Source organism: Mercenaria mercenaria, chromosome 15 (assembly GCF_021730395.1).
Source record: "Mercenaria mercenaria strain notata chromosome 15, MADL_Memer_1, whole genome shotgun sequence".
Taxonomy (NCBI): domain Eukaryota; kingdom Metazoa; phylum Mollusca; class Bivalvia; order Venerida; family Veneridae; genus Mercenaria; species Mercenaria mercenaria.
This window is the reverse complement of record NC_069375.1, coordinates 53,333,183-53,361,169: the sequence shown is the minus strand read 5'-3', so window position 1 is coordinate 53,361,169 and position 27,987 is coordinate 53,333,183. Positions and strand designations below refer to the sequence as shown.

Sequence of the window (27,987 nt, the reverse complement as noted above, 5' to 3'; positions counted from 1 at the left end):
TACCTCTGATATAGCCAGTAATGCAACACAATAACATCTAAAAGTTAAATCTTGTATATTCCAAACTTAGTTAATGAATTTCATATAATTTTTCATTTTTTTTTTTTTTTTTTTTTTATCTTAAAAAATGTTTGATGTTTATTCAGCAACATACAAAGAGTCAGTGGTTTGGCTTCAAATTAAGATGAAATGTTTTTTTTTTTCTGACATGGTGATTGTACAGTTAAGATGTATTATAAACATTTCTGATATGAGCATGTTTGTGATTAGTTTAAATATAATATTCTTTCCTCTGGTAGAGAATTGTAACAGACTTCAAATATTATAACAAATAAAAATAGTTCAATACATAAAACAGATCATAAAAAGTTATAACAGATTACATGAATATTTCATATTGTAAATGCAAGTTTCTATAAACAAAATGAGTGTATGGTGTACTACACAGCTTTGTTACAATAAACTTGAACATTAGATGTCACTCAAATGTGAAAAAGTCAAATTGTAATCTTTCATTTACTGTCCATTTAGTGACACTGAGTGCTTGTATATAATAGACTTTCCTATAAAAATCATTTTTCTCAGTTCTGTGTCAACATGTTAGCTTTTTGATCTGTAGATGTAGAACTACAGCAGTCGTAGAGAACTTGCAATGTCGATACATGTAAGTAAAGTAAGTTCTCAACAATAATAAATATTTGCTTAATTCCACGTTTTAAATGACTAACCCACACATTCTAGGTGAAAAATGATTATTCTCAAAAATCCATAAAAAGTGAGTAAGTACTCTGAAAGTGACTAGTAGTATAAACTTATTGACAGAAGATTTTTGCAAGATACACTTATAAATAACCAAAATTGTTGTGCGGAAGGTAATAAACCATTGCAAAGCTTTTGAAATAATGCAAAAATTTACATTCTTCTTTCATTTTTACCATTATCTAACTTTTGCTTTTACTCACTCTATCATTTTTCAGTGTCATATATTCATTCTATGCCTCATGTGGTGGAAATAAACATGTTGGAAAAATTTCACCCAAACTGTGGACTTCTAGCTTTAAAACCTGAAATTTTGGCTTTACAAGTACATTTGAAGTAGAATGGGCAGACTTCTAATTGATATAATTTTGATACCTTAGCCATTAAATTTTATTAAAATAATCACTTCTTAAATGTGTGAGTGCCCATAACACAACCTTTCTGCTGTTCCCTGCAGTATCTTTATTATTTTCAGGGAAAGTGTTTATTGTATTAAAGGATTGGTCAGACACTATCCTGTTATTTGAAATGCCTTTACTGTTTTAGATTACAAAGTCTAGTGTAATATTATATCATGTAGCGTACATGGCATCTTCTTGTCAGTCTGGACCTACAGGTTAAAAAATTCACTGCAACACAAAGTTATTAATTAAGATATTCATGAAATTTGATGGTACCTTCCGCAGTTGCTACCATGAGAAGTTTGTCTGGTGTCACAGAAATGTATTTGATAATATCTTCTGTGAACAAAGACTTTTTCAGTTCACCTTTGTTAGTGAGGACATCAATTTTACCCATACGTTTATCAGCAACAAGAACATTACCCTGACTGTCTGTGCAGACAAGGTCTGGACCATCGTATATTTCTGCCTCCTCATCACTATTCCCATATTCAAACAACAATTCACCTGTGTTGTCAAAGCCAGTGACATTGTGATTTCCAGGATCTGCCACATAGAAATTTCCTAGGTTGTTGTCAACTGCTATGCAATGAGGCTTTTCAAGAATGTACATGCCTAGGTCTTGGTAATCTTCGTTTGTTATCCTACGCTTCAGGAACCCCTGATGATCATACAGGCTGATATTACCACCAGCCTTTGATGTCATTTTACCAAAATTGGTCACATGAGAGTAGCGGTTGGAAGCAACTATCAGATTCCCCAATTGGTCTGAAGTGACAAAGTTCAGTCCATAGTTTTCAATCTGCATATTGGCAAGAATTTTTCCTGAGCCATCATTTTTCATAACTCTGACTTTGTATCTGTTATCACCCCTTGCCACAGTCAGTGCCACTTTACCATCACTTGCAACTGAATGTATTGTCCACCCAGCTGGTACAGGTACCTGGCCTCGAATAATGCCCCGTTTCTCTAGCAAATATACTATCTGATAGTTTCCTGAAGATGCACCAACAATCATATCACCATACTTGTTTATTCCAATGCCTTTAAGGCACTCTTGCTGAATTGTATGGGGAAGAGTTATTTCCCTTTTTGGGTTCTCTAATGTGAAGGTATTTTCAGCTTCGTATTCTGCCTCTTCAACTTCTTCTCGGAACTTAACATTCCTTAGTGAATCACTGTTGTTACTTAGTGTCAACATTTTAACATCACTTCCAGTGGTAGAACCAAGTTGTTCACTTTCTACTTCATAATCATCAGTTGGTTGTAAAGTTTCATCAGTTTCAGCATTATCCAGTACTTCACTTTCATGTCCAGAATCTACATACACTTGCTCAGCAACTTTACTACTGTCTGATTCTGGATTTTCTTCAATTGTTTTCAGTTCTCCAAACATGTTGCACACTGTTTCTATGGCAACGTTTGGCTCAGTTAGCTTCACTCTCTGTGGAGTCATGGAATCAGTAAGTAAAGGCTCCTCACAGAGTTCTCTTACACGCTTTCCGACCTTCTTTCTCATGAGCACTTTCTCTTCAAATGAACCATATGACAGAAGTTTCTCTGTAAAGTCACTAACTCCATCAATAGCAGCAAGATGCATTTGAAGATCTTTTCTTCTCTCGTGAATGTCATCTAGATGTTGTGCATGTCTCCTGTCTATTTCCTCCAATAATACATTCTCATATTGTGCTATTAGTTCGCTCAGATACTTTGTCCGCTTCTTAACAATTTGATGAAGTTCTTTTTGTTGTTCAATTGTGTTTTGTTCTGCCTTCTGTAGACTGATCATTGCCTCTTGTAGTTGTGTGGCATCATTCTGCAATTCTTCCAGAGGTTGTTTTATTTTGTTTTGGAAATTTTCTGCAACAGCAACCATTTCTGCACAGCGATGTTCTTCATGGTATGACAGATGACAGTCCCCACATACAGCTGTATCACAGTCCACACAGAACAGGGCACTTATATCCAGGGGGTCGTAATAGGAGCAGCAACGAGGAACTACATGTCCAACCTTTGCAGATTCCTCGTACTCTGTACGTATTGCATGCTCTTCCATAGTTTCAAGCTGATGATCACTTGTGTCTGCTTGTTCCATGTGCAAGTCTGTACATTCTCTACATAGAAAGTCACCACAGTTTATACAGAAACCTTTTGCATCAATAAAATTTCCCCCATTTTTACATATGGTGCATATTTTGTCCTTTTGCTGAGAGTTTGTAGATGGACTGACAAGTCTTTGAGCGAGTAAGTTATCTGAGAGGTTGTTAGTTCCCTTTTCCTGGTTGATGGTTTCAGTTCCACAGATAGGACACCAGTATGAGCCATTGTGATTGTGTTCTAGCATGTACTTGTCGATACATTGTTGACAGAAAGAGTGGAAACAGACAAGGTATTTTGGTTGTTTAAACTCCTCCTCACATAGTTTACAGCAAAGGAAGTCACGTGGTATAACTTCACACTCGCTCTGCACATCCATCATGGCTGAAATATACAAAATAGAATAAATGTAACTTCCATTACAACTCCATTTACAGGATTAATGTTATCCTCCATGTCCAGATAATTATACTGTTGTGACAGATTATAACAGACCGTAATGCCAGGTACATGTTTTACATTCATAGATTTAATACTGATTTGTTACTGGTAAATCCCTGATTTCTGTACTAAGGTTATGTATTATGTAACATGCTTTTCATTGCTTTATTATATCTTGTGAGTTCCTAAGAATTTTTAATTAAATTGATGCCTTGAAGGTCAAGGTCACAAGTATATATATCACAGAGATGTATCAGCAGTTTGCTTTTTTGTATCAAAGGATCTTAGGCCTTTAAAAGACAAGCTGAAGGCCAGTGTGTTCTTTGTGCATATCTTTGTACTTTTAGATGTGTATCAACAGTTTCTTTAAATAAAATGTCAAATTGATTCAATTAATTTAAATCAATGTAAGAACATACCTGCTTGATATCATGATGAATTGGTCAATATTTAAAAACCAAGTTACTTTTAGAAATTCCACTGTTTATTATTTTGTTATCCAATATGAATATAATAGAATGGATTCAATCATTTTAAATTTTCCCTATCTTTAAAGGGCATCATTGAAGTACACAAATTTTCTTATTTTGCTTCACCGGCAACTCCATGAATAAACTTTGCTAATCTGGAGTCCTTTTCATATTTACTCTCTATCCTATATAAGTTCACAAATCAAATATTTACTAAAGGACTTTAAAATTGAAGGTGTGAGCATACTGTGTTAGATTGACTATATCATTTGTGAGATATAACTTGTTATTGCAGTAAAAATAAAATGAAATGCAAGGTAGAAGGTTGGTCTAAAAGTAGATGTTGGAAAATTAATGTACTGTTTGAATATTGATATTAGATATAATTGTTGTTAAACAAGAAATGTTCAGTATAGCCATGTACATGCTTAATTTGTAGAAATTTCTCTTTCCTTTTTTATATACTGTGAAGTTGCAATAGGTTTTGATAGACTTTGCTGACTTGAGCAGTTAATTTCATCCCTGGTCAGTGTCCATATAATTTCATCCCTGGCCAGTTTCCATATAATTTCTGTGTTTGTATTGCTTGAAATCCTAGATACCTTGAGCGTTTTTAAAGCTGTACACATTTGAGATTTAACTAGTATTCAAATTCATTGACAAAGATCAAACCTGGTTTCTGTCTAATTTCAGAACCCTCGAAATATATATGTATATAAAAAGAAATGGATCAACTATATTGTTTAACGTTTAGTCTGCTGGTGGCAAGTGATTCTGCCTTTTGTGACCAGTGCAGGCTGATCATAGTCTGCACTGTTCGCTGTTCAGTCAGTAAATTTTCTGTGAACACCCCTTCAAATGATACTTCACAAATTGAATGATGGACCAGTCCATTTTTAGAAATTTAGCAGGCTCAAGGTTAAAGTAGGTACACTATTTGTCAGACTCTGTGGTTTGTGTTTAAGAATTCAAAACCCTGGCTGAATGCCTTAATGGTTTATTTGCCTGATAGCTTCCCATTCAATAAGGGTTAAGTTATCAATAATATCTGATGTAAATCCTGGCTGCATACAATACAAGCAATTGTTATTTAGAGATCACAGGAAACTTTATAGGATTAAATTTGAATACAATGGGATTATGCTGGGATAGATTTTTTGCTTTATTTAACTTACACTTGATTACAACTGATTAGCCATTTATTAATTAATCCGAATACTGCCCCACTGTTTAAGGTCACAGGTTCAGGTTATATTTCTGTGATGTAGGAGACAGTTCCTGCTGGACTGACATGTGCTGTACTTACCCATCTTTTGCCTAAACAAAGTAGGAAGTCAAGCATTATATATTAATAGAATAACCAAGAACGTTGCAGGGGCATGGAACCCCATAGGCACTAGCCCAAGTAGTTAAATACCCAAGCATGTGAACAATGAACCATGGTAAATCAGACAGTAATCAACTTAAAGACCTTGTTCATTGCCATTCTGACTCAGTTAATTCAAGATGTCATGCGACAGTTTCAGATTTGCATCTGTCAAATGTTTAATTAAACCTCACAATATTCTTCAGCATGATTGTGAAGTTGCTGCATGATGTTTTAATTAGGATTTTACAGCCAGAGTTATGACACTTGATTTAGTCAAAACAATTCATACAGTGCACCAGTTTCATACATTTAGTTTTTAACTTGACTGAGATTAAATAGTAGGGCTATTGTAATCACCCTTTCGTCGGCATCTCAAAGTTCATGTAAAGTTTTGCATGTAGACCAAATGATACCAAGCTTCTCTCATGTTCAAGGCATCATGAGATGACCTTATTTGGCAAGTTAAATATCTCTAGTTTTATTTTGTCAAAATTACGCCCCTTTTTAACTTGCATGTAAGCAGGTTTCTCAGAAACCACTAGGCCAAATGCTTTCAAACTTTAATTAAGCTCTTCTCTGATGAAAGCTTGGATCGCATTTCAGTTACTAAAGTCTGCTTCCTTGAAAACCCAAGACTTAATGTCTTGAGAAAGGGAGGCTCAAAAACCATGACACCCAACCCACTAGGTCACCATTCCCTTAAAGTTAAATAGTCTTGTATTGTCAACAAGTAATAAGGGAGGAGACAGTGAATGTAAGTAGGAGCACTTGAATATCTTCTGGACACACATTGTTTAAATATGTATAGTTTAATGTAAGGCATGATAACAACAAAACTGCCTACCTTCTGAAATCTCCTTCATTAGATGGTAGTATGTGAGTATATGATTAGTATTAACTACACACACACATCATAGTGTTTTATTTATTGCACCATGATTGCTACTGATAGTATTATCCAGGATGTTTGCCAGCAAGTCTTTCATACAGAAATTTTGCCAAATGTTGACATACAATGTTTATTTCAGCATATCCTATCACAGGTTTCACAGACTGTCACTTAAATAGTTATTGAATATATTGATCTTGAAATGCAATTAAATGAAAATAGCCAGTAAATATTGCTTTCTGCTGGATGGAACAAGTTAATTATCACTGCTGTATTGCTGTGACTGGAACATTACACCACTTTAATCAATCAGTATTGATATATTCCAGTCCATAGTGACTTTCTACTTCATGTAAAAACAGTCACACACATTAACCAGCTGGTAGTAGAGATTTTACCTTCAATTGTATAAATCCAATACATTAATTCATTCAGCACAAATAGATTAAAATTAAAAATCAATGCAATATTGAAAATGAATTGCAGGGTCTGTTATGTGGAAATTGATCACAACACTGTAATAAGTTAAGTAGGCTTAATGTCTGCATATATAGTGGTGTAACTCCATACTGAATGTATACATTCACAATCTGATTGTCACAAATATATATAACACCTCTTGTGTTTAATATTTTCAAGTCCTTGGAAGGTAAAGAAGTTCAATAAAAGAAGTTCAATAAATTTAACAATTGTGACATAGTATAAATATGGGTGTAATAAATTAAGTATTATCATTGCAACTTATTAGTGGTGTTGGAGGGTCCTTTAGCTTTCTAAGCTTGTGCCTAGACTTATTGTGGTCTCCAAAATTGATGGAGTGGTCCATCCGAATTTGCATATAATTATCTCAAAAAGTTTTTGACCTTGAGTCTTCAAACCTCAAAATATTGTTACTCAGCATGTGAAGTTGTTTACTTGGGATTTCTCACGGCTAAACCAGAGTTATTACCCTTGACTTAGTAAAACATATGCATAAAAAGGGCCTGAAAGTTTGTGTTGCATGTATCTCAAAAAGTATTTTACATAGGATTATGAAACATTACAGAAATATTATTCAGCCTGTAAAGTTTATGCGCCTGGGTTTTTTTTTTTGAGATTTCACTCAGCAGACCAGAGATAATGCACCCGACTTAGTCAAAAATATGCATAAAATGGCATAAAAGTTTATGTCACACATATCTGAAATGTATTTGACCTAGGGTCATAAAAAATCATAGGAATATTGTTCAGTGTGTAAAGTTGTGTAGATAAGGGAGTGTGCGGATCCCTTGTGCAACTTGTTTGCATAAGTATAGATAGGAGAGTGTTTGGACTCCTTGTGCAACTTGTTTGTGTAAGTTTAGATAAGGGAGTGTGTGGACTCCTTGAACAGCTTGTCTGCACATGTATAGCTATGAGTGTGTGGATCCCTTGTGCAACTTGTTTATGTAAGTTTAGATAAGGGAGTGTGTGGACCCCTTGTACAACTTGTTTGTTTAAGTTATGATAAGGGAGTGTGTGGACCCTGTGTGCAGTTTATTTGCATGAGTATAGGTAAGGGAGTGTGTGGACCATATGTGTAGTTTGTTTGCATGAGTATAGATAAGAGAGTGTGTGGACACCATGTACACTTTGTTTGCATGAGTGTAGATAAGGGAGTGTGTGGACCCCATGTGCAATTTCTTTGCATGAGTATAGATAAGGGAGTGTGTGGACCCCATGGGCAATTTCTTTGCATGAGTATAGATAAGGGAGTGTGTGGACCCCATGGGCAATTTCTTTGCATGAGTGTAGATAAGGGTGTGTGTGGACCCCATGTGCAGTTTGTTTGCATGAGTGTAGATAATGCAAATGTGGACTCTGTGTGCAGTTTGCTAGCACAAGCAAGAATAACATGGTGAAAGGATTTTTGTGTCCCCGAAAATTTTGGAGTGGGGGGGGGTACATTTACCCTTGTCCCTTCATCTGTCCATTCTTCTGTCCATCCAAATTTATGTTGTGCATATCTCAAAAGGTATTTGACCTACAGTCATGAAACAGAAAATAGGATTGTTATTCAGCATGTGAAGGTTTGTGTCAGATTTCTCTCTGTAAGCCCTTAAGAGTCAGAAGTAAGTGTTAAGAGCGTAAAACTTTGTGTCACACATAGACAGAAAGTAGGAGCACCAGTTTCCTGTGGTCCTTTATAAAGTGCTCTAAAGTCAGGAACATTCCACTTGTTAATACTGTCACACCTTGCAACAAAGCAGAAAATAAAATCTAGTTGTTTATGGTACAATACAAGTTGTGTAGTGGGAATAAGCCCTGCTATGAACAATATAAATGCATCTGTTTGGTATTACTGAAATAATGCTGTTAAAATTGACATGTTAATTTGACTGAATAGCAGTTTATACACCATCCGCCCACAAAAATCCTGAGGGATCATAATTCTTTGTGTCTTGAGTTGGTCTTGATGTAGAGATTTAAAAAATCTTTGAATTAACTGTTCAATATTGTCTTACACGACAAAACCAGCGCTATCAACATCAGGTTATTTTACTGAGAATTGTTACTAATATTTAACTGGCAGCTTCCTTACATTGTCAATATTCCACCTGCATTATAGAGAACTGGCCTCTCAACATTGCATTTCATCTTCATTATAGAGAATTACATTATCACCTTGAGCACTTTGTGTATGTGTTGATCACTGTGTGTCCAGCAACATCAGTCTTGTTAACACTCTAGAGGTCACAATTTTGGCCAAATCTGGATGAAACTTGGTCATAATGTTACCCTCAATAAAAACTTAGTTGAGCTTGTTTCTGGTTTATCTGGGGTCAAAAAGTAGGCCACTAGGTTAATTAATAGGAAAACCTTGGTAACACTCTAGAGGCCACATTTTCTATCTCATCTTCTTAAAACTTTGTCAAATTGTCTTGATGACATCTATGTCAGTTTGAAACTGGGTTACCTGAGTTCTTAAATTAGGTCTCTAGGTCAAATTATGGAGTAACCTTCTTTGAAGAATCAGGGGTACATGTATATTGCTGTACACCTGTCCAGTGAACAGTTTCTGCCCAATAACTTGAGAACCGCTTGACCGAGAAACTTGAAACTTTGTAGCATGATTGGGCTTAAAAAGTAGATGTCCCTATTGTTATTTGGGTCAGTTGGTCAAAGGTCAAAGTCACAGGGGCCTGAAGCTTGAAAACAGTTTCTGCCCATTTACTGGAGGACCACTGGACTCGATCTTTTAAACTTGATAGCATGATTGGCTTATGAAGTAGATGACCCCAGTTGTTTTAGGGTCATTAGGTTAAAGGTCAGTGTCACAGGGGAATGAACCTTGAAAATGGTTTCCATTTAATCCAGAACCTTCAAACTTAATGGCATGTTTGAGTTTACAAAGTTGATGACCCCTTTTGTTTTCAGGGTCGGTAAGTCAAAGGGCAAGGTCACAGGGGCCTGAACCTTGAAAATGGTTTCTGCCCAATAATTTGAGAACCACTTGATCTAGAATTTAAACTTGGTAGCAGTTGAGCTATTGAAGAAATGACCCGTATCGTTTTTAGTGTCAGTAGTTCAAAGGTCAAGGTGGAAAAGGACCTGAACATAGAAAACGGTTTACCCTCAATAAATTGAGAACCACTTTCAAACTTGATAGCATGATTTAGGCTTATGAATTGATGACCTATTGTTTTTGGGGAGTAGTAGGTCAAAGGTCAAGGTCATAATGATCAAGGGACTGAAAATGGGACAAGCCATCATTGGGTGCATATGTGTTTGTTTATGATACTAGGTATGCAAGTAATTGCCAAGTCTAAAGGGAAGTTACAACGTTATGTATTTGTGGTTTACAAGATCATGCTTCATTCCCTTTACCACTTTCTTAAGATTTTTTGGATGTCTAAGAATTGGAAAGAATGAAGACATATTTACCTTTCCTGATTTTTTTCTCAAGTTTCCAGTCTTGTATCTCCAAATCTGTGTTCCCTGAAGCCCAAGCTTGTTCCTCCATATTTATTGTCTCAGCGGATTGTCATGTGTAATATATATCAAGTCTTTACTAAATCTGAAATGTATTAAATATATAATTTAGTAACTAACAAAGGTCTTCAAGTTGTCCTCATGGGAGAAGTTATTAAAGCTTCCACGCCTCGCGATTTATGTTAATTCCAGTGTTTCAACAGAACGCGAATGATAAGAAGAAGAATGTTTTACAAAGTTCTTCTGTAGTTTATAAGATATTCTAACATGGCCAGAAAGGAGATCAAGTGTTGTATATTCTGCAATAAACAATGGTTGATGTGCTGACTGGTCAGAAGACATTATGACATGATGTTCAGTTCATTACTACTAGGGATTTAATGTTTATCATGATATTTCTATAAGCATGCTAGAATTTCTGTGTTTTTGAACGCTAGACCATAGTAAGTCACAGACTGACCACACAAAGGCCTTGATTATGTAAGAGATAGAAAAGCTTGCTGTTGTATGAAGTTGATGTAAAATAGACATGCACTTCAACTGTAATTGATAAGACATTGCATTTCTTGGTAAAACGTTAAAAAATGATATTATGATGAAAGTCTGGATGCATACCCCCTTTAAATACAGAGTAATAAAAAGGAAATATAATTTGAGGACTCAGAGTGAAACGATTGTAACTGTATATGGATACAGAACAAAAAACAAAAGTTTTGCACTGACCCCACAATATATTATTGAAACTGCCAGTGTAAACAGAAATAGTAAATCTTTATTTCTGCAAGTTCTATACATAATGATTAAACTGGAAACCTACAAAAAATGAGTGCAATTTTGTGTCCTTGTAGTTCTCCTGAAACCTGAAATACTAAAAATCTCATATGAGCCAGGCTATAAAAATGGTTTCTTGAGCATGTGCTTTTAAATGCATGGTTACAGTGTCTAAGCATTACACAGAAAATAGAAACTTACAGGCAATTGTTTGATTAATCCATCCATTTTGAACAAGTTTATATAAAGTTCTCCTGTTGCAGTTCAGTTCAGACTAATACCTCATTTACAATACAAACAATACATTGTCTGCTTTAATTTTCATTTGGACAATGAATAATAAATTATTGTGGATTAAACCATCCACCATTAGAGATATAAATTATCTGTACTATTAAATTTCTCATTGGTTTAGTTTGAGTAAAGCATAGTCTGACACTGTACACAAGGTTGTAACATTCCACATTGACTGTTAAGACTACTGCCGCAAACGAGTCCACCTTCATGAGAAAGAATAGTCTACGAACGTGCACATCCCAAACTATACTAATATAAGAGTCTAACTGAACAAGAAACGCCATGATATTACACCTTACTATCCTTCTTACAGCAGAGTTTGAAGGAAAGTTATGCATATTTTAACCAAATCATCTTTGTGATCATTTTGTTGCAGTGGTCTGATATTTTTAGCAGTTTCTTGTTTAGAATTTTTCCTACTAGTCTATGATACCAGTACCTATAATGATCCAGTAAATGAATTTTATGTATTAACAACTGATGACAATTTCATGCATAGAATCAACATTTCTTACATGAAAGTCATTCTGAAATTATGACTGAAATGTCTAGGTTAGCAGCTCTCAAATACAGAAATATATGATACACTGACACTTCTAGACAACATCAGAAATGGCCATATTAACGATTTGACGAGGTTCAAAAAATATCCATATACCCTTGCCTTGTTACGGACCACTGATGGATATGTTTTTTGTGTGTGCAAATAATTTTTCGTGTATAAAAAACTGACATGTATTGCATAATCCCAGATATTTTTATGCCCCCGGCATCTATTGATGCGGGAGGCATATTGTGATTGTCCTGTCCGTCCATCCGTTCGTTCGTTCATCAGTATGAGATTAACCAAATGGGACCGTTTCGTCTAGCATCGATACCCCTTACTAGAATGACTTGATACTAATGCAGATGTAACCTGTGACCATTCCTCATCTTCAGACATCACCTGACCTCAGTTTGACCTTGACCTCATTTTGGACTTAGGTTGCTTTATATGGGCCATCTCTTGGTTAACCAAATGGGACCGTTCCGTCTAGCATGACAATACCGCTTACAAGAATGAATTGATACTAATACAGGTGTAACCTGTGACCATTTCTCATCTTCAAACATCACCTGACCTCAGTTTGACCTTGACCTCGTTTTGGACTTAGGTTGCTTAGTATCGACAAGGATGCCAGCGGGGGCATCAAGCGTTTATTGAACGCAGCTCCTTGTTAAATAGTAGAAAGGGCAATAAAAAAGAAAAGATGTACATACTCTTAAATGGGATGACCTCTGAGCATGAACCATGAATGTAGACCATAAAAGATACGACATTTGTTTTCAACTTAAGCCTATATACTTGCATTTTCATTACTTCTTGAAAAGCTGAAGGTCATCTGACATCATTGTTTGTGTTGTCAAAAACATATATATGCCTTATGGGAGTATATAACCAGGCTGGTAACATTGCCCAATCGGGCTTACGACACAAAAAGTAGTATTTCTTGAAAAATAATGAAGATATTTCTTTCAGACTTGGTCCATTTATTAAGCATAACAAATAATACAAATTAGAATAAAAATAACTTGGTTGCTTTCAGGTTTGGTAGAATTATTTCCCCTTTTCAGATTTTTATGACGCATAATCTTTGAAGTCCAAAAAAAAATATGTTCTTATCCTAAGTTTAAAACAAAAAAGGGTTCAATGGCTTACTAATGCTCTAAATTATTGCGCTAGTAAATGAATGTATACATTTTACTCTGCTTTCACTTACAACATTATTGAGAAATGTTAGTTCTAAAAACATTGCTCGCCCGCCCGCTTAGCTCAGTAGGTAGAGCGTCGGTCTACGGATCGCGGGGTCGTGAGTTCGATCCTCGGGCGGGGCATATGTTCTCCGTGACTATTTGATAAATGACATTGTGTCTGAAATCATTAGTCCTCCACCTCTGATTCATGTGGGGAAGTTGGCAGTTACTTGCGGAGAACAGGTTTGTACTGGTACAGAATCCAGGAACACTGGTTAGGTTAACTGCCCGCCGTTACATGACTGAAATACTGTTGAAAAACGGCGTTAAACCCAAAACAAACAAACAAATACATTGCTCACACATCTGCACTAGAAACAAAGTATTTACTCTAAATACATAGAATAAAGGTATTGGCGCACAAGTTTGGAGCAATAGAAAGCCACTGAACCTTTTCTGTTTTAAACATTGCATTAAAACATATATTATTTGGACTTCAAAAATTATGCATCATAAAATACTGAAAAAGGGAAGTAATTCTAACAAAACTGAAGGCAACAAAGTTATTTCTATCTTGTTAAGCATTATATGGTATGCTTAGTTATTTCTATCTTGTTAAGCATTATATGGTGTGCTTAATAAATGGACCCAGTTTGAAAGAAATAGCTTCATTATTTTTCAAGAAATGCTACTTTTTGTGTCATAAGCCCGATCGGGCAATGTTACCAGCCTGATAACTAGGGGTGTAACGATACATCGAACTATCGATGCATTGCGATACTAAGTGTCCCGATAGCACGCATCGATAGAAAAGTCACGATCCAATAACAATCGCCGATAGTTCCTTCAACAATCGATAGTTTCGATAGTTTTGAAATTTTAGTAAATACAGAAATAATTTATAATTTATAAACCAAGAAACAGAGTCAGCTTTCATTTGCGCCTCGGAAAATGTTTACGTCTCCATTACAATAATTACCCTCACGGAATTAAACTACCATAAAGGACTGAGAAGTCTGGGAGATAATTAATAAATTTAGTTTCTTAGAATTAAATATGTTTAAATAACCTGTTAATTTTAGATGAGAAAATGTACTATGGACATGGAGAAAGAAGGCTAATTGTATTATACAGCAAACTGTTCGGTAGGGCCCTTCATTTAGTGATGGTACACCTTAATCCGATCCGTTCATTTTCGTCTTTTTCGATGCTTTGGGTTATTAAACATGTTGACATTCGCAACAAAATGGCCGATTCGTTTGAGTATACCTTGCATAGGTTTATTGTTTTACTTATTGTTCCAAAGCCTAGGAAGGCAAGAAATATTTAATGTTAGAATTATTTCTGTCCGTTTCAGTTATACAAACATCTCAATGTGTGTTAACAGCAATTATAAACAGTGCCATCTGTTACACTGTGTAACAATGCCAGTTGGTAGCTTTACTGTATAAAATATGATGGCCGATAACTATTGCAATAGTATCGCAATAGTAACCTGCAATAGAATAGTATCGCAATAGTTTTTAAGCAATATCAATAGTATTGCAATAGTCAAAATTGGCCTCAATAGTCACCCCTACTGATAACAATGTACCCTGTGTCCTAGGGATATACAGGAATGTGTCGGAGTGCTAAATGTGTGTAGTGATACACCTTGCTGTATACCTGGATAGTGGACTGTTAGACGTGATAAGGTTGATCCTTGGTCTAACATAGATATCTTATATGTAATCCTGTTTTGCACCATTGAACAGACTACTGATTGTGGGTTTTACAAACTCTCCAAACTGTCCCTCTTCAACCAAATAGCCTTATCCTGATAATAAATTATGTCTTAAATATTTTAGTATATTGGCATGTTTACAGTAACTTAACATTAAATGTATCTTTAGTAAGTTATTCCCCTATTGCATCTTACTGTATATAGCAAAATTATATGTCTGTTGTAAATTATTTTCCTATTGCAACTGGCTGTATACAGCAACTTTACATCACATCTATAGTAAATTATTCCCCTATTGGTGCTGGCTGTATACAGCAACTTTACATTACATCTGTAGTAAATTATTCCCCTATTGCTACTGGCTGTATACAGCAACTTTACATTATGTATCTCTAATAAATTATTTCCCTATTGCTACTGGTTGTATACAGCAACTTTACATTACGTATCTGTTGTAAATTATTCCCCTATTGCTACTGGCTGTATACAGCAACTTTACATCACATCTGTAGTAAATTATTCCCCTATTGCTACTGGCTGTATACAGCAACTTTACATCACATCTGTAGTAAATTATTCCCCTATTGCTACTGGCTGTATACAGCAACTTTACATTACGTATCTGTTGTAAATTATTCCCCAATTGCTACTGGCTGTATACAGCAACTTTACATTACATCTGTAGTAAATTATTCCCCTTCACTAAACATTTTTGTTAAAAGAATATTAAGATGAATAAAACTTTACCACAGAGAAGACATCTAGATTGTTTTAAAAAAAAAAAAATTTTTTTACCTCCAGTTCAAAATAGATCCATAATTATTGTAACATGGTATTAATAAGTTAATAAGAAATCGTATTAGCAAGGATAAATTAAACTGTATTCACAATATTTGTGAAAGATTTTAATCCCTCTATGATATACAAAGATATTTGAGAATATGGGCAAATACATTAAATTGTATGTTTAATTCCATTTCCGTTAAGTTGATCTCAAATGAAAAGTTTTTGTATTTCTCACATTTTTATGAAGCTGTCACAATTATTGTTAAATGTTTGAGCCAAGTAAAAGGGTTTATTTTCAAAATTTATGTTAACATTAAAATCATTCAGCTGTCCAAAGAAGTGGAAGTAAAATATTTAAAGTGATTGGCCCTCAAAATGAATACATTAACGGATTTTTAGTTAAATATTTTCATTATTATTATTTGACAATTACATAAAATTTTAGAATATAGAATTAATGGGTCTATAAAAGCATAATGTATTAATTAATAAATATATAAGATTGGAAGTTCGTGTAGCTTGGCTGTTTTGGGCTGTAGTATTGTTTAAGAGAACATTAATAGATATCAAGATTTTTTTTTTTACTAAGAGGGGAAGGGCCTGGGGCTTTTATTAATCCCCCGCCGTGGCGGAGGGATTATAGGAATGGTCTGCGTCCGTCCTTCCGTCTGTCCTTCCGTCCGTCCGTCCGTCCTTCCGTCCGTAACACTTTCGTGTCCGCTCCATATCTCCTAAACCCCTTGAAGGATTTTCATCAAACTTGGGTCAAATGATCACCTCATCAAGACGATGTGCAGAACCCATGAGTCAGCCTTGTCGGTTCAAGGTCAAGGTCACAACTCAAGGTCAAAGGTTTGAGCCTGCCATTTTGTGTCCGCTCTATATCTCCTAAACCCCTTGAAGGAATTTTATAAAACTTGGGTCAAATGCTCACCTCATCAAGACGATGTGCAGAACCCATGAGTCAGCCATGCCAGCTCAAGGTCAAGGTCACAACTTTGGGTCAAAGGTTTGAGCCTTCCATTTTGTGTCCGCTCTATATCTCTTAAACCCCTTGAAGGAATTTTATAAAACTTGGGTCAAATGATCACCTCATCAAGACGATGTGCAGAACCCATGAGTCAGTCATGCCGGCTCAAGGTCAAGGTCACAACTTGGGGTCAAAGGTTTGAGCCTTCCATTTTGTGTCCGCTCTATATCTCCTAAACCCCTTGAAGGATTTTCATCAGACTTGGGTCAAACGATCACCTCATCAAGGCGATGTACAGAACTTATGAGTCAGCCATGTCGGCTCAAGGTCAAGGTCACAACTGAAGGTCAAAGGTTTGAGCCTTCCATTTCATGTCTGCTCTATATCTCCTAAACCCCTTGAAGGAATTTTATAAAACTTGGGTCAAATGATTACCTCATCAGAACGATGTGCAGAAATTATGAGTCAACCATGCCAGCTAAAGGTCAAGGTCGCAACTAAGGCTAGAAGGTTTGAGCCTTCCATTTTGGTGTCCACTCTGTATCTCCTAAACCCCTTGAAGGATTTTCATCAAACTTGGGTCAAATGATCACCTCATCAAGAACTCATGAGTCAGCCATGTCAACTCGAGGTCAAGGTCACAACTGAAGGTCAAAGGTTTCAGCTCTGTATCTCCTAAACCCCTTGAAGGATTTTCATGAAACTTGGGTCAAATGATCACCTCATCAAGACGTTGTGCAGAATTCATGAGTCAGCCATGTCAGTTCAAGGTTAAGGTCACAGCTAAAATCAAAGGTTTACCCTTTCACTATCCATAGCAGTGGCGGGGGATTTAGCTGTCGTTCAGACTGCCTTGTTTGTATGGAAGAGGGTGGGGGAAATTGCTGGGTATTTGGGGGCAAAGGTAGCACAGTTTTTGATAAGTCTATTATAAAGGAAAACTATTTTATTAATAAAATAAGTGGAGGAAGGCCTTTAAAATGCCTGGGAGTACTATAGAAGAACGACATCCTGCGATACCCCAGGTCTGTATGATGTCTTTCACTTTAGTAGGAATAATGTATCTAAATCATTCAAATTTTGTTCCATAGCAGCTTATCAGAATTATTAGACATGTCAGAAAAATAAACCTCAGAACAAACTGATGGACTTAAAATAAACACTGATGAAAATGTAAAAAAGAAGGGAAAAAGTTGTTTATTATAACTATATTGTATTTTTACAAATTGACTGACCTGAATCCAGCTGTATATTCCATTGTTGCATGTATAGATCTAAACTGTATAATGACCATTCACAAATAATCTTAGGTTATTCAGATATATCAGAGAAAGAAACAATCTTATTGTTTGTGATTTCTTAAAAAGTGAGCAATTAAATAATTACATGGAGACTTTTGTTAGTTTATGAAGATTGGCATGTTAGCTAATTACTAGGTTTAGAAATTCTGTTTTAAAGTTAAAATTAACACATACCATAAGAGAGTATAAAGAAGCATGCCAAGTATGGTTGCAATCTAGACAAACCTTCAAGAAAAAAATGACCGAAGATAAGTTGTAATTTTCAGTAACTGATGTTGGTCAACTTTGAGAAATCTATGTAAGTAAGGATAAAAATATGGATCACAATATAGAGTCTCAGATTTTCAGTTTTAAAATACTGCTGAAAATTGGCAGTATGTTCTGTTAAGGAAAATATATGAAAGAAAAAAACTATTGCTTGGTTACATGAAAGTGTTTTGTTTAATATGTGCAGATATATACAGATATAACACTTGTTTATATTTATATATTGTGCCCACAAGTCATTGCAGGCATGTGACTGTATGTGCATTTATATATTGTGTCCACAGTCATTGCATGCATTTGACTGTATGTGCATCCGTTGCCATTCATTTATGTGTTTATACCAGTTTTGATTGTAATTAAAAAAAATAAAAGGAAAATATTACTTACCATGATGTTAGATTTAATATAAGATAAGTATTCCCCACTAGGACCATTGTTAAGCAGTTATGTTATTGCTGTGATGATTAAACTATATAACAGTTGATAATTATGCACTAACAACTTTGTCAGATAATAGGGGTGGGTCATTTCATGATAGATCTTTAATTAGCACAATAAGTTATTGTCTCTATCAAATCGAAATAAATATTATATTGAGACGAATATTGTATAGATATTAAATAACTGATAGCCTTTGATTTGGCAATATTTGCTTGTTGATTTTTATACAAAGAACAATACACCAGGTGTGTTTGCATTATATTCACACTAAAAAAAATATGCTCTCAAAAAGTAAAATTTTCATTTCAGACTGTATCATTCTTGTTTTGTTTGATCCATTCTTTAGGTGGTTTGGAGATGGAAAAATCTATTGAATGTTTTCTTATCATGTTTATTAAGAAGAGGTTGTAATTTCAGTATTTGTACGGTGCCGCTAAGTGGCAACAATTGGAAACAAAAATAAATACGCACACAAATTAAAATCTTTAAAAAGTTTTTTCTAACCAGTGATATAATACAAACATGATGACATGTGAATATTCTTAAACATGTCTCCTAGTTAGATGGGAGATACTAGACCATAGGGACTTCTATGATAATCGTTTTCCCTTGTTTTAACCAACTTGGTTGTAACTTTGTCACTAACCCATTCTTGAAGAGAAATGTGTGACTATCTGGTTCTACAATAATGTTAGCAGTTAATGAGGTAGTTCGCTGTATCAGAGGTTATACTTGTGTTTTCAGGAACCAGATTATGGCCATGTATTTGGATGGAGTACTACAGATACACCTAGACTGCCTAAAGTAGCACAAGATTTGTCCCAGTCTGAATCCAAAGAAGTCGTTGAACAGACACACTGTTATGTTAAATGGTAGGTACTTCTTGCATAGTTGTTGTGATTACACTGGATCTTCATGAAATTTGATCACAATGTTTGTCTGGATGAAATCTAGGTGAAGTTGGAATGTGGGTCACCTGGTGTCAAAAACTAGGTCACCTGGTCAAATCCAGGAAAACCTTTGCATATGCGATAGAGGCTGTATTTTTAGCTCACCTGTCATACAGTGACAGGGTGAGCTGTTGTGATCACCCATTCACAATTTCTTGTGAACACGATTATGACACATTTTGCAATCAACTTTAATCAGACTTGCTCATAACTTATATTGGCATAATATCTCGGTTCCTTTCGAAAACTGGCCAAATCCCATCTTGGGTTCCAGAGATATGACCCCTTAAAGGGCCAAAATTTGCTATTTTGGCTTTTGCAGCCATAAAAAGACTTCATTATGTCTCCCACCACACAGTGGTGTGGGAGACATATTGATTTACTCCAGTCTGTGTGTCCGTCTGTCTGTCTGTCTGTCACAAAGCTTGTCCGCACTCTTTAAGTCGAACATTTCTCATCCGTTTTCACCAAACTTGAACAAAATGTGTTTGACCATGAGACCTCAGCCAAGTTCGATAACTAGCCAAATCTGTCCAGGCATTTTAGAATTACGGCCCTTGAATTATCAAAAATTGGACTTTTTAGCTCGACTATTCGAAGAATAAGTAGAGCTATCCTACTCACCACGGCGTCGGCGTCACACCTTGGTTAAGTTTTTCGTACCAGTCCACATTTTGACAAAGTCTTTTGAGATAAAGCTTTGAAACTTTCAACACTTGTTTACCATCATCATGGCCAGTTATAGGCAAGAGCACATAACTCCATCAAGGATTTTGGCTGAATTATGGCCCCTTTTGACTTAGAAATCATGGTTAAGTTTTTCGTACCAGTTCATATTTTGACAAAGTCTTTTAAGACAAAGCTTTGAAACTTTCAACACTTGTTTACCATCACCATGGCCAGTTATAGGCAAGAGTACATAACTCCATCAGGGATTTTGGCTGAATTATGGCCCCTTTCGACTTAGAAATCTTGGTTAAGTTTTTCGTACCAGTTCATATTTAGACAAAGTCTTTTGAGATAAAGCTTTGAAACTTTTATCACTTGTTTACCATCACCATGCCCAGTTATAGGCAAGAGCACATAACTCCATCAAGGATTTTGGCTGAATTATGGCCCTTTTTGACTTAGAAATCTGGGTTAATATTCCGTACCAGTTCATATTTTGACGAAGTCTTTTGAGATAAAGCTTTGAAACTTTCAACACATGTTTACCATCACCATGTCCAGTTATAGGCAAGAGTACATAACTCCATCATGGATTTTGGCTGAATTATGGCCCCTTTTGACTTAGAAATCTTGGTTAAGTTTTTCGTACCAGTTCATATTTTTTGTAAAGTGTTTGACATATGGCTTTGAAACTTTTATCACTTGTTTAGTATAATAGTCTCTATCTGTAGGAAAGAGTACATAACTCTGTCCTCTATTCTGGATGAATTATGGCCCTTTTTGGACTTCGAAATTGGTTCTGTTTTCATACAAGTCCATGTTTTGTCAAAACTATTTGACATATGGCTTTTAAACTTTGAACACTTGTTTATCATTATGATTTCCATCTGTAGGCAAGAGTACATAACTATTTTGACTGAATTATGGCCCTTTTTGGACTTTGAAATTGGCTCATACATTGCCATTTAGTGCAAGACTTATCGAAATCAAAGAAATACAGGAACATTGTTTGTCTGATCTATTTATTTCTTTTGTCTGAATATCTGTGGAAATATTTTGACCCCATTCTTCAATAAATGCTTCGAATAGTCGAGCGCGCTGTCATCAGACAGCTCTTGTTACTCTTGTCCGCACTCTTGAGTCGAACATTTCTCATCAGATCTTCACCAAATTGAACAAAATATGTTTGATCATGAGACCTCGGCCAAGTTTGATAACTAGCCAGATCGGTCTAGGCATTTTGGAGTTAGGCCCTTGAATTACCGAAAAATCGGCCTTTTTAGTAAAATTACACTTGTCCGCACTCTAAGTCAAACATTTCTCATCCGATCTTCACCAAACTTAAACAAAATGTGTTTGACCGTAAGACCTCAGACAAGTTCGATAATGAGCCAAATCGGTCCAGGCATTTTGGAGTTCTGGCCCTTGAATTGTAGTGAGTAAACAGTATATAAAGACTGACTTGCTATTTAGATGATTAGGCAGTTGTGGGAGACATTTGCTTTTTTCAAAAGCAGCTCTAGTTTATGGTTTGATTTGATACACAAACTTGCAAAATATCTTCAACAACAATAAATCTTGGATTCCATGATGAATCTATCAGATCCAATAATAGGTTCTGGAGTTACGGCCCCTGATAGAGCCAAAATTTGTTAATTTTTACCTTGTGAACACGATAGAAGTGACATTTTATATTTGATTTTATATAGAGGTTTGCTTTGATTTGATACAAACTTGCACAGAATGATTATCTTGATGATCTCTAGGCCTGGATCGAAACTGGGTCCTGTTGGGTCAAAAACTAGGTCACTAGGTCAAGTCAAAGGAAAAGCTTGTTAACACCCCAGAGGCTACATATATGACCCTATTTTCATGAATCTTTGTCAGAATGTTTATCTGGATGATTTCTAGGCCAAAATCGAAACTGGGTCAGATGGGGTCAAAAACTAGGTCACCCGGTCAAATCAAAGGAAAAGCTTGTTAACACTCTTGTTCATTTGATGTGCATGAAAATTAGTCAGAATGTTTATCTGCATGAAATGTCAGATGAGTTTTTATCTGGGTCATGTAGGGGCAAAAACTAGGTCACCAGGTCAAATAAGAAAAAAAAGCTTGTTTACACTCAAGAGGCTACATTTTTTGGTCTAATCTTAATGAAAATCGGTCAGAATATTTTTTCTGCATGAAATCACTAGGTAAAACATGTTTACACTGTAATTGTTTGTTACCATCTTGGCCCTCTTGTTCAGTTAATCTTCATGAAATTTGGTCAGAATGATTGCCTTGATGAAATCTAACCCAATTCCAATTGGGGTCATCTGGGGTCAAAAACTAGGCCACTAAGTCGAATCAAAGGAAAACCTTGTGTATGCAGTAGGGACTGCATTTAACACCGGATCATCGTGAAATTTGATCACAATGTTTGTCTGGATGAAATCTAGGTGAACTTCGAATATGGGTCATCTAGGGTCAAAAACTAGGTCACCCAGTCAGATTAAAGAAAAACCTTGTGTATGCAATAGTGGCTGTATTTTACCCTGGATATTCATGAAATTTGATCAAGCTGTTGTCAGGTGAGCGACCTAGGACCATTGGTTCTTTTGATCTGGGCTAATACACATGTCATATCTATAACATGTATAAAAAGATCCTTTTGAAGTGTTGAACACTATCCAGGAAAGCAGACTAGGTTTGTGATAGGTAATGAAATGTAGAGTACCTTTTGATCCCTCAGTGCTGGCTTTAGAGGAAGCATATATGATCCCAAAGGACCAGAAAATACACTTTGAAAAAGTCATTCATCCATCACCAGTCTGGAGGATGTTAATTTATTGTAAACACTGATACATAACTGAAATACATAGTTGTAAAGTTTACAACCTTAAATGCAAAGAGGTAAAAGAAGGTATAGAAAAATAAACGTTTCTAAATTAATATTAGGTTACATGGAGATATGTTGTTATGTTACAGGATGCAAGTTGACGAGTCATGTGTCCTTCATTTAATCAACTTAAACAGACAAGCTTACATTGTATCTGCAGAAATCTCAGAACTGTTTTGGGAGGAAGATATCCTTACATCCATGGTGAGTGTAACTATATAGTTTACTGTAAATTGTCCAAGGTCGTGGTGAGTGTAACTATAGAGTTTACTGTAAATTGTCCAAGGTCGTGGTTAGTGTAACTAGAGTTTACTGTAAATTGTCCAAGGCCGTGGTGAGTGTAACTGTAGAGTTTACTGTAAATTGTCCAAGGTCATGGTTAGTGTAACTGTAGAGTTTACTGTAAATTGTCCAAGGTCATGGTGAGTGTAACTATAGAGTTTACTGTAAATTGTCCAAGGCCATGGTGAGTGTAACTATAGAGTTTACTGTATAGAGTTTACTGTAAATTGTCCAAGTCCATGGTGAGTGTAACTATAGAGTTTACTGTAAATTGTCCAAGGCCGTGGTGAGTGTAACTATAGAGTTTACTGTAAATTGTCCAAGGCCGTGGTGAGTGTAACTATAGAGTTTACTGTAAAACTGTAAATTGTCCAAGGCTGTGGTGAGTGTAACTATAGAGTTCACTGTAAATTGTCCAAGTCCATGGTGAGTGTAACTATAGAGTTTACTGTAAATTGTCCAAGGTTGTGGTGAGTGTAACTATAGAGTTTACTGTCAATTGTCCAAGTCCTTGGTGAGTGTAACTATAGAGTTTACTGTAAATTGTCCAAGTCCGTGGTGAATGTAACTATAGAGTTTACTGTAAATTGTCCAAGTCCGTGGTGAGTGTAACTATAGAGTTTACTGTAAACTATCCAAGTATATTTTACTTAATAGTTTACTGTAAATTGTCCAAGTTCATGGTGAGTATAACTATATAGTTTACTGTAAATTGTCCAAGTTTGTGGCAAGTATATTCATATAAGTTACTGTAAACTGTCCAAGTCCGTGGTGAGTATAATTATATAGTGTACTGTAATGTTTGTTTAGTGGTTCCACGAAATATCTTTGTGTGTTACAAGGTTGTTGTATGTTACAAAGTTGTTTTACCTGCCCGCTTAACTCAGTAGGGAGAGCGTTTGTCTACGGAACGCGGGGTCGCGAGTTTGATCCCTGGGAGGGACGTATGTTTTTCGTGACGATTTGATAAAAGACATTTTGTCTGACATCATTCATCCTCCACCTCTGGTAATTCATGTGGGGAAGTTGGCAGTTACTTGCGGAGAACAGGTTTGTACTGGTATGGAATCCAGGAACACTGGTTAGGTTAACTGCCCGCTGTTACATGACTGAAATACTGTTGAAAAATGGTGTTTAACCCAAAAGTTGTTGTAGCATGGTTCCACTGTAAATCTTTGTTACAGTGTTGCTGTAAAGTGGTTCCATTTTACATCTGGATCACAGGTGCTAGTCAAGTCTTGGTGCCCATATAAGTTTCCCCACATTTAAAAAACAAGAGCTCCGCCAAGCAATATGTGCCCGAAGGGTTACATCAGAGGATGGGAGCAAAATTTAAAGAACTTAACTGTTGAAGCCCAAAGGACAGGAAAAACAAAGGGAAGAAATTCACAAAAGTCCCCCTAAAAAATCGTAACCAGGTATGTCAAAATACACCTAATATTGGAGGCACCATCAATGTTGTATCACAGAAAAGTGGTCTCGCTTTTTCCCTACGGCCAATGAAAAAAAAGTTTCAAATTAAGCTATTTATAGTAACATAAAAGGGAAGTAATTCAAAATTTTTAAGTGTGACCTTGACTTTGAAGCGAGTCATCCAAAACATGTGCTCTGCACGTCGTCTTGGTGTGATGAACATTTGTGCCAAGTTTCTTTGAAATCCTTCAAGCAGTTCAAGAGTTACAGAGCGGACACAAAACAAACTGATATGACCTTTGACCCCTAAGTGTGACCTTGACCTTGAAGAGAGACATCCAAAACATGCGCTCTGCACATTGTCTCAGTGTGGTGAATATTCGTGTCAAGTTTCTTTGAAATCCTTTAAGGGGTTCAAGGGTTACAGAGCGTACTTGGCATCTTGGAGTTTAAATGAGTTTTAATGGGGGGACCCATACGAGCATCTTTGATCTGGATGTAATAGGTTGTTTGGAATGTTTCAGTTGAAGAAAAAGAGGATGGAGGTAGAAAAGAGAGTTGTTAGCAGTGATGAGTTTCCGGACCTGTTCCAAGAACTTATGAAGTAAGATCTGCTATATGTATATATAGTAACAAATCTGTAACCAAAGTTTAAAAGCTGGTATTATGGAGTTACCATGTTTGTCACTCCATGCACCTGTTATAACTCCTGAAAAGAAGTGCATTTAGTTCATTTTTTTGTAATTCTAAGATACAGATTGGAGATGATTAAATCCACAAATTTCAAAACCTGTGTTTATGCCCTCCTTCAAAGAAGCGGAGGTATATTGCTCTGCACCTGCCGGTCGCATTAGAGTGAACAATTTCTGTCCCATAAATTGAGAACCACTTTACCCAGGAACATTAAACTTGATAGATTGATTGGGGTTATGAAGTAGATGACCCCTATAGTTTTTTTAGATCAAAGGTCATAGGACAAGGTTCCTAAACATTGAAAATTTTATGATTTGAGTATGTTCAAAAATATCCATCGAATCCTCGAAGAATAATTATGTGAAGCAAAAAACAATCATTTTATTATGTATCATCATATTCATAGTATTTACTGCATTTCAGTTCTGTCAGCACTGTTCAAACATATCTGTTTTGATATGGTTCAAAGGCCAGAAATTTGATTGGAAAGTGATGAAAGTGTTGTCATGATAACCTAGCTGATGTCAGCATAAATGTTGATGTGGTCACGTGTAGTCATGTTTGCCTAGATGATGTCAGCATAAATGTTGATGTGGTGTAGTCATGATTGCCCAGATGATGTCAGTATAAATGTTGGTGTGGTGTAGACATGATTACCTAGCTGATGTCAGCATAAATGTTGGTGTGGTGTAGTCACATTTGGAGTGCTGGATCTTTGTCTGTGCGATACATTTCAATGACTTTTGCTTTCAGGTACAAGGTAAAGTCTGTGATGTGTAACGGTGCTACCAAGCAACAATTTTTATCTCTATATAAACTAGACAGGTATGTTAGAAACTATCTATTTTATAACTAAGTATTGCATAAACTAGGTCTAAGCTCAAGGTGACACTTAGAGGTCAACGGTCAGATTCAAAAATGGCTGGAGCATTTCTTCTTCATGCATGGAGGTATTTTGATGTAACTTGGCACAAATGTTCATGCGCAAGAACCAGGTCCCTAGGTCTAAGGTCAAGGTCACACTTAGAGCCAAAAGGTCAGATACAAGAATGACTGACCGGAGCATTTTTTCTTTATGCATGGAGGGATTTTATGTATCTTGGCACATATGTGAACCATCATGAGATAGTGTCATTTCAAGAACCAGGTCCCTGGGTCTAAGGTCTGGGTCACGCTAACAAAATGTGTTTGACCATAAGTTCTCGGCCAAGTTCAAAAACTAGCCAAATCGGACCAGGCACTTTTGAATTATGGCCCTTGAATTACTGATCGGGAACAATCATCCAAACCATCCAGACCTCCTAGACTTTACTGATCAGAACCATTCACCCAAACCACTTTGAATCACTAAATGATTATGCAGTTGTGGGAGACATGTACTTTTCTCAAAAACAGCTCTAGTTACTTAATATATTTGACTCCAACATAAGCTGTTGTCCATTATCATCATCCACATTGGCATTAAACAATCATTGATAGCTCCAGATATCATAGGTGTGCTCTGTGTTAATATCCATCATCAAAATAGTTTAGTTTGCTGTCTCCTGTGACAGCTGTTTTTAGCTCACCTTTGTGCTTGAGGTGAGTTATTATCAGTCACTGTATGGTGTCAGTCCACACTTTTCTTCAAACAACATGTCCTCTGAAACAGTGTGGTGGAAGTTGATGAAACTTGGCCTTTAGGTTCCTTGGTGGTCTTCTTCCAAAATTGTTCAAACCGTTACACTTTGTTGCACATAGCGAAAGCTAAAAATAGTAAAATCTTCAAACAACATCTTTCCCTGACCCGCTAGTCTGATCTTGAAATAATTTCACACAAATGGTCCTTGTGTAATCCTCTGCCAAGATTATACAAATTATTCAGATCTTTCAAAAAACATGGCCGCAAGAGGCTGTTGCCACTTTTCCCTATAGAAACTTAAAAAAAGTTCTTTTATGAAACTACTGGCCCGATTTTGAAATAATTTCACGCAATTGGTCCTGATGTCACCCTCTACCAAGATTGTTGAAATTATTTCCATTTGTCAAAAAACATTGCCGCCTCATTTTTCCTTATATGTATATATTGGAAAATTTTAAATCTGTAGGCCCAATTTAAAAAAAATATACACACAAATGTTTCTTTGGTGACCCATAACAAAGATAAAATTATTATGTTTCGTCAAAAAACATGGCAGCTAGGGTATGTGGTCATTTTTCCCTATATGTATGTAGTAGAAACTGTTTAATATTGTCTCTTCATGTCCTATGTCTTCCCATATTTATTATGCCCCCCTTTGAAAAAGGAGGGGTATATTGTTTTGCAGATGTCGGTCAGTCGGTCGGTCGGTAGGTCTGTCGGTCGGTCGGAATGTAGACCTATCCGTTTCCGGATGATAACTCAAGAACGCTAAGGCCTAGGATCATGAAAGTTGATAGGGAGGTTGGTCATC

General features: G+C 36.0%; 2 protein-coding genes across 5 annotated transcripts in view; one reads left to right on the top strand and one right to left on the bottom strand.

Moving 5' to 3' along the window:
* The window catches only part of LOC123564456 (tudor domain-containing protein 5-like), a 99,066-nt gene that overhangs the window by 43,570 nt on the left and 27,509 nt on the right, over nt 1–27,987 (top strand). Inside the window, exons 14-17 of the mRNA XM_053525279.1 lie at nt 19,412–19,539; nt 23,257–23,371; nt 25,387–25,466; nt 26,309–26,380. Coding sequence (XP_053381254.1) covers nt 19,412–19,539; nt 23,257–23,371; nt 25,387–25,466; nt 26,309–26,380 — 395 coding nt within the window. The remainder of the gene's footprint in view (nt 1–19,411; nt 19,540–23,256; nt 23,372–25,386; nt 25,467–26,308; nt 26,381–27,987) is intronic.
* On the bottom strand, nt 89–18,751 carry LOC123554764 (tripartite motif-containing protein 2-like). Of its 4 annotated transcripts, none has more exons than XM_045345079.2 (3): nt 18,614–18,751; nt 10,330–10,462; nt 89–3,641 (listed from the first exon to the last, which is right to left on the bottom strand). In XM_045345079.2, the coding sequence occupies exons 2-3, from the start codon at nt 10,406–10,408 to the stop codon at nt 1,405–1,407; spliced, it is 2,316 nt and encodes a 771-aa protein (XP_045201014.2). In that variant the 5' UTR covers nt 10,409–10,462; nt 18,614–18,751; the 3' UTR covers nt 89–1,404. The 4 variants fall into 4 exon arrangements, with proteins under 4 accessions (XP_045201014.2, XP_045201025.2, XP_045201036.2 ...); XM_045345090.2 differs by lacking the exon at nt 18,614–18,751 and adding an exon at nt 17,894–18,017; XM_045345101.2 differs by lacking the exons at nt 10,330–10,462; nt 18,614–18,751 and adding an exon at nt 6,382–7,009.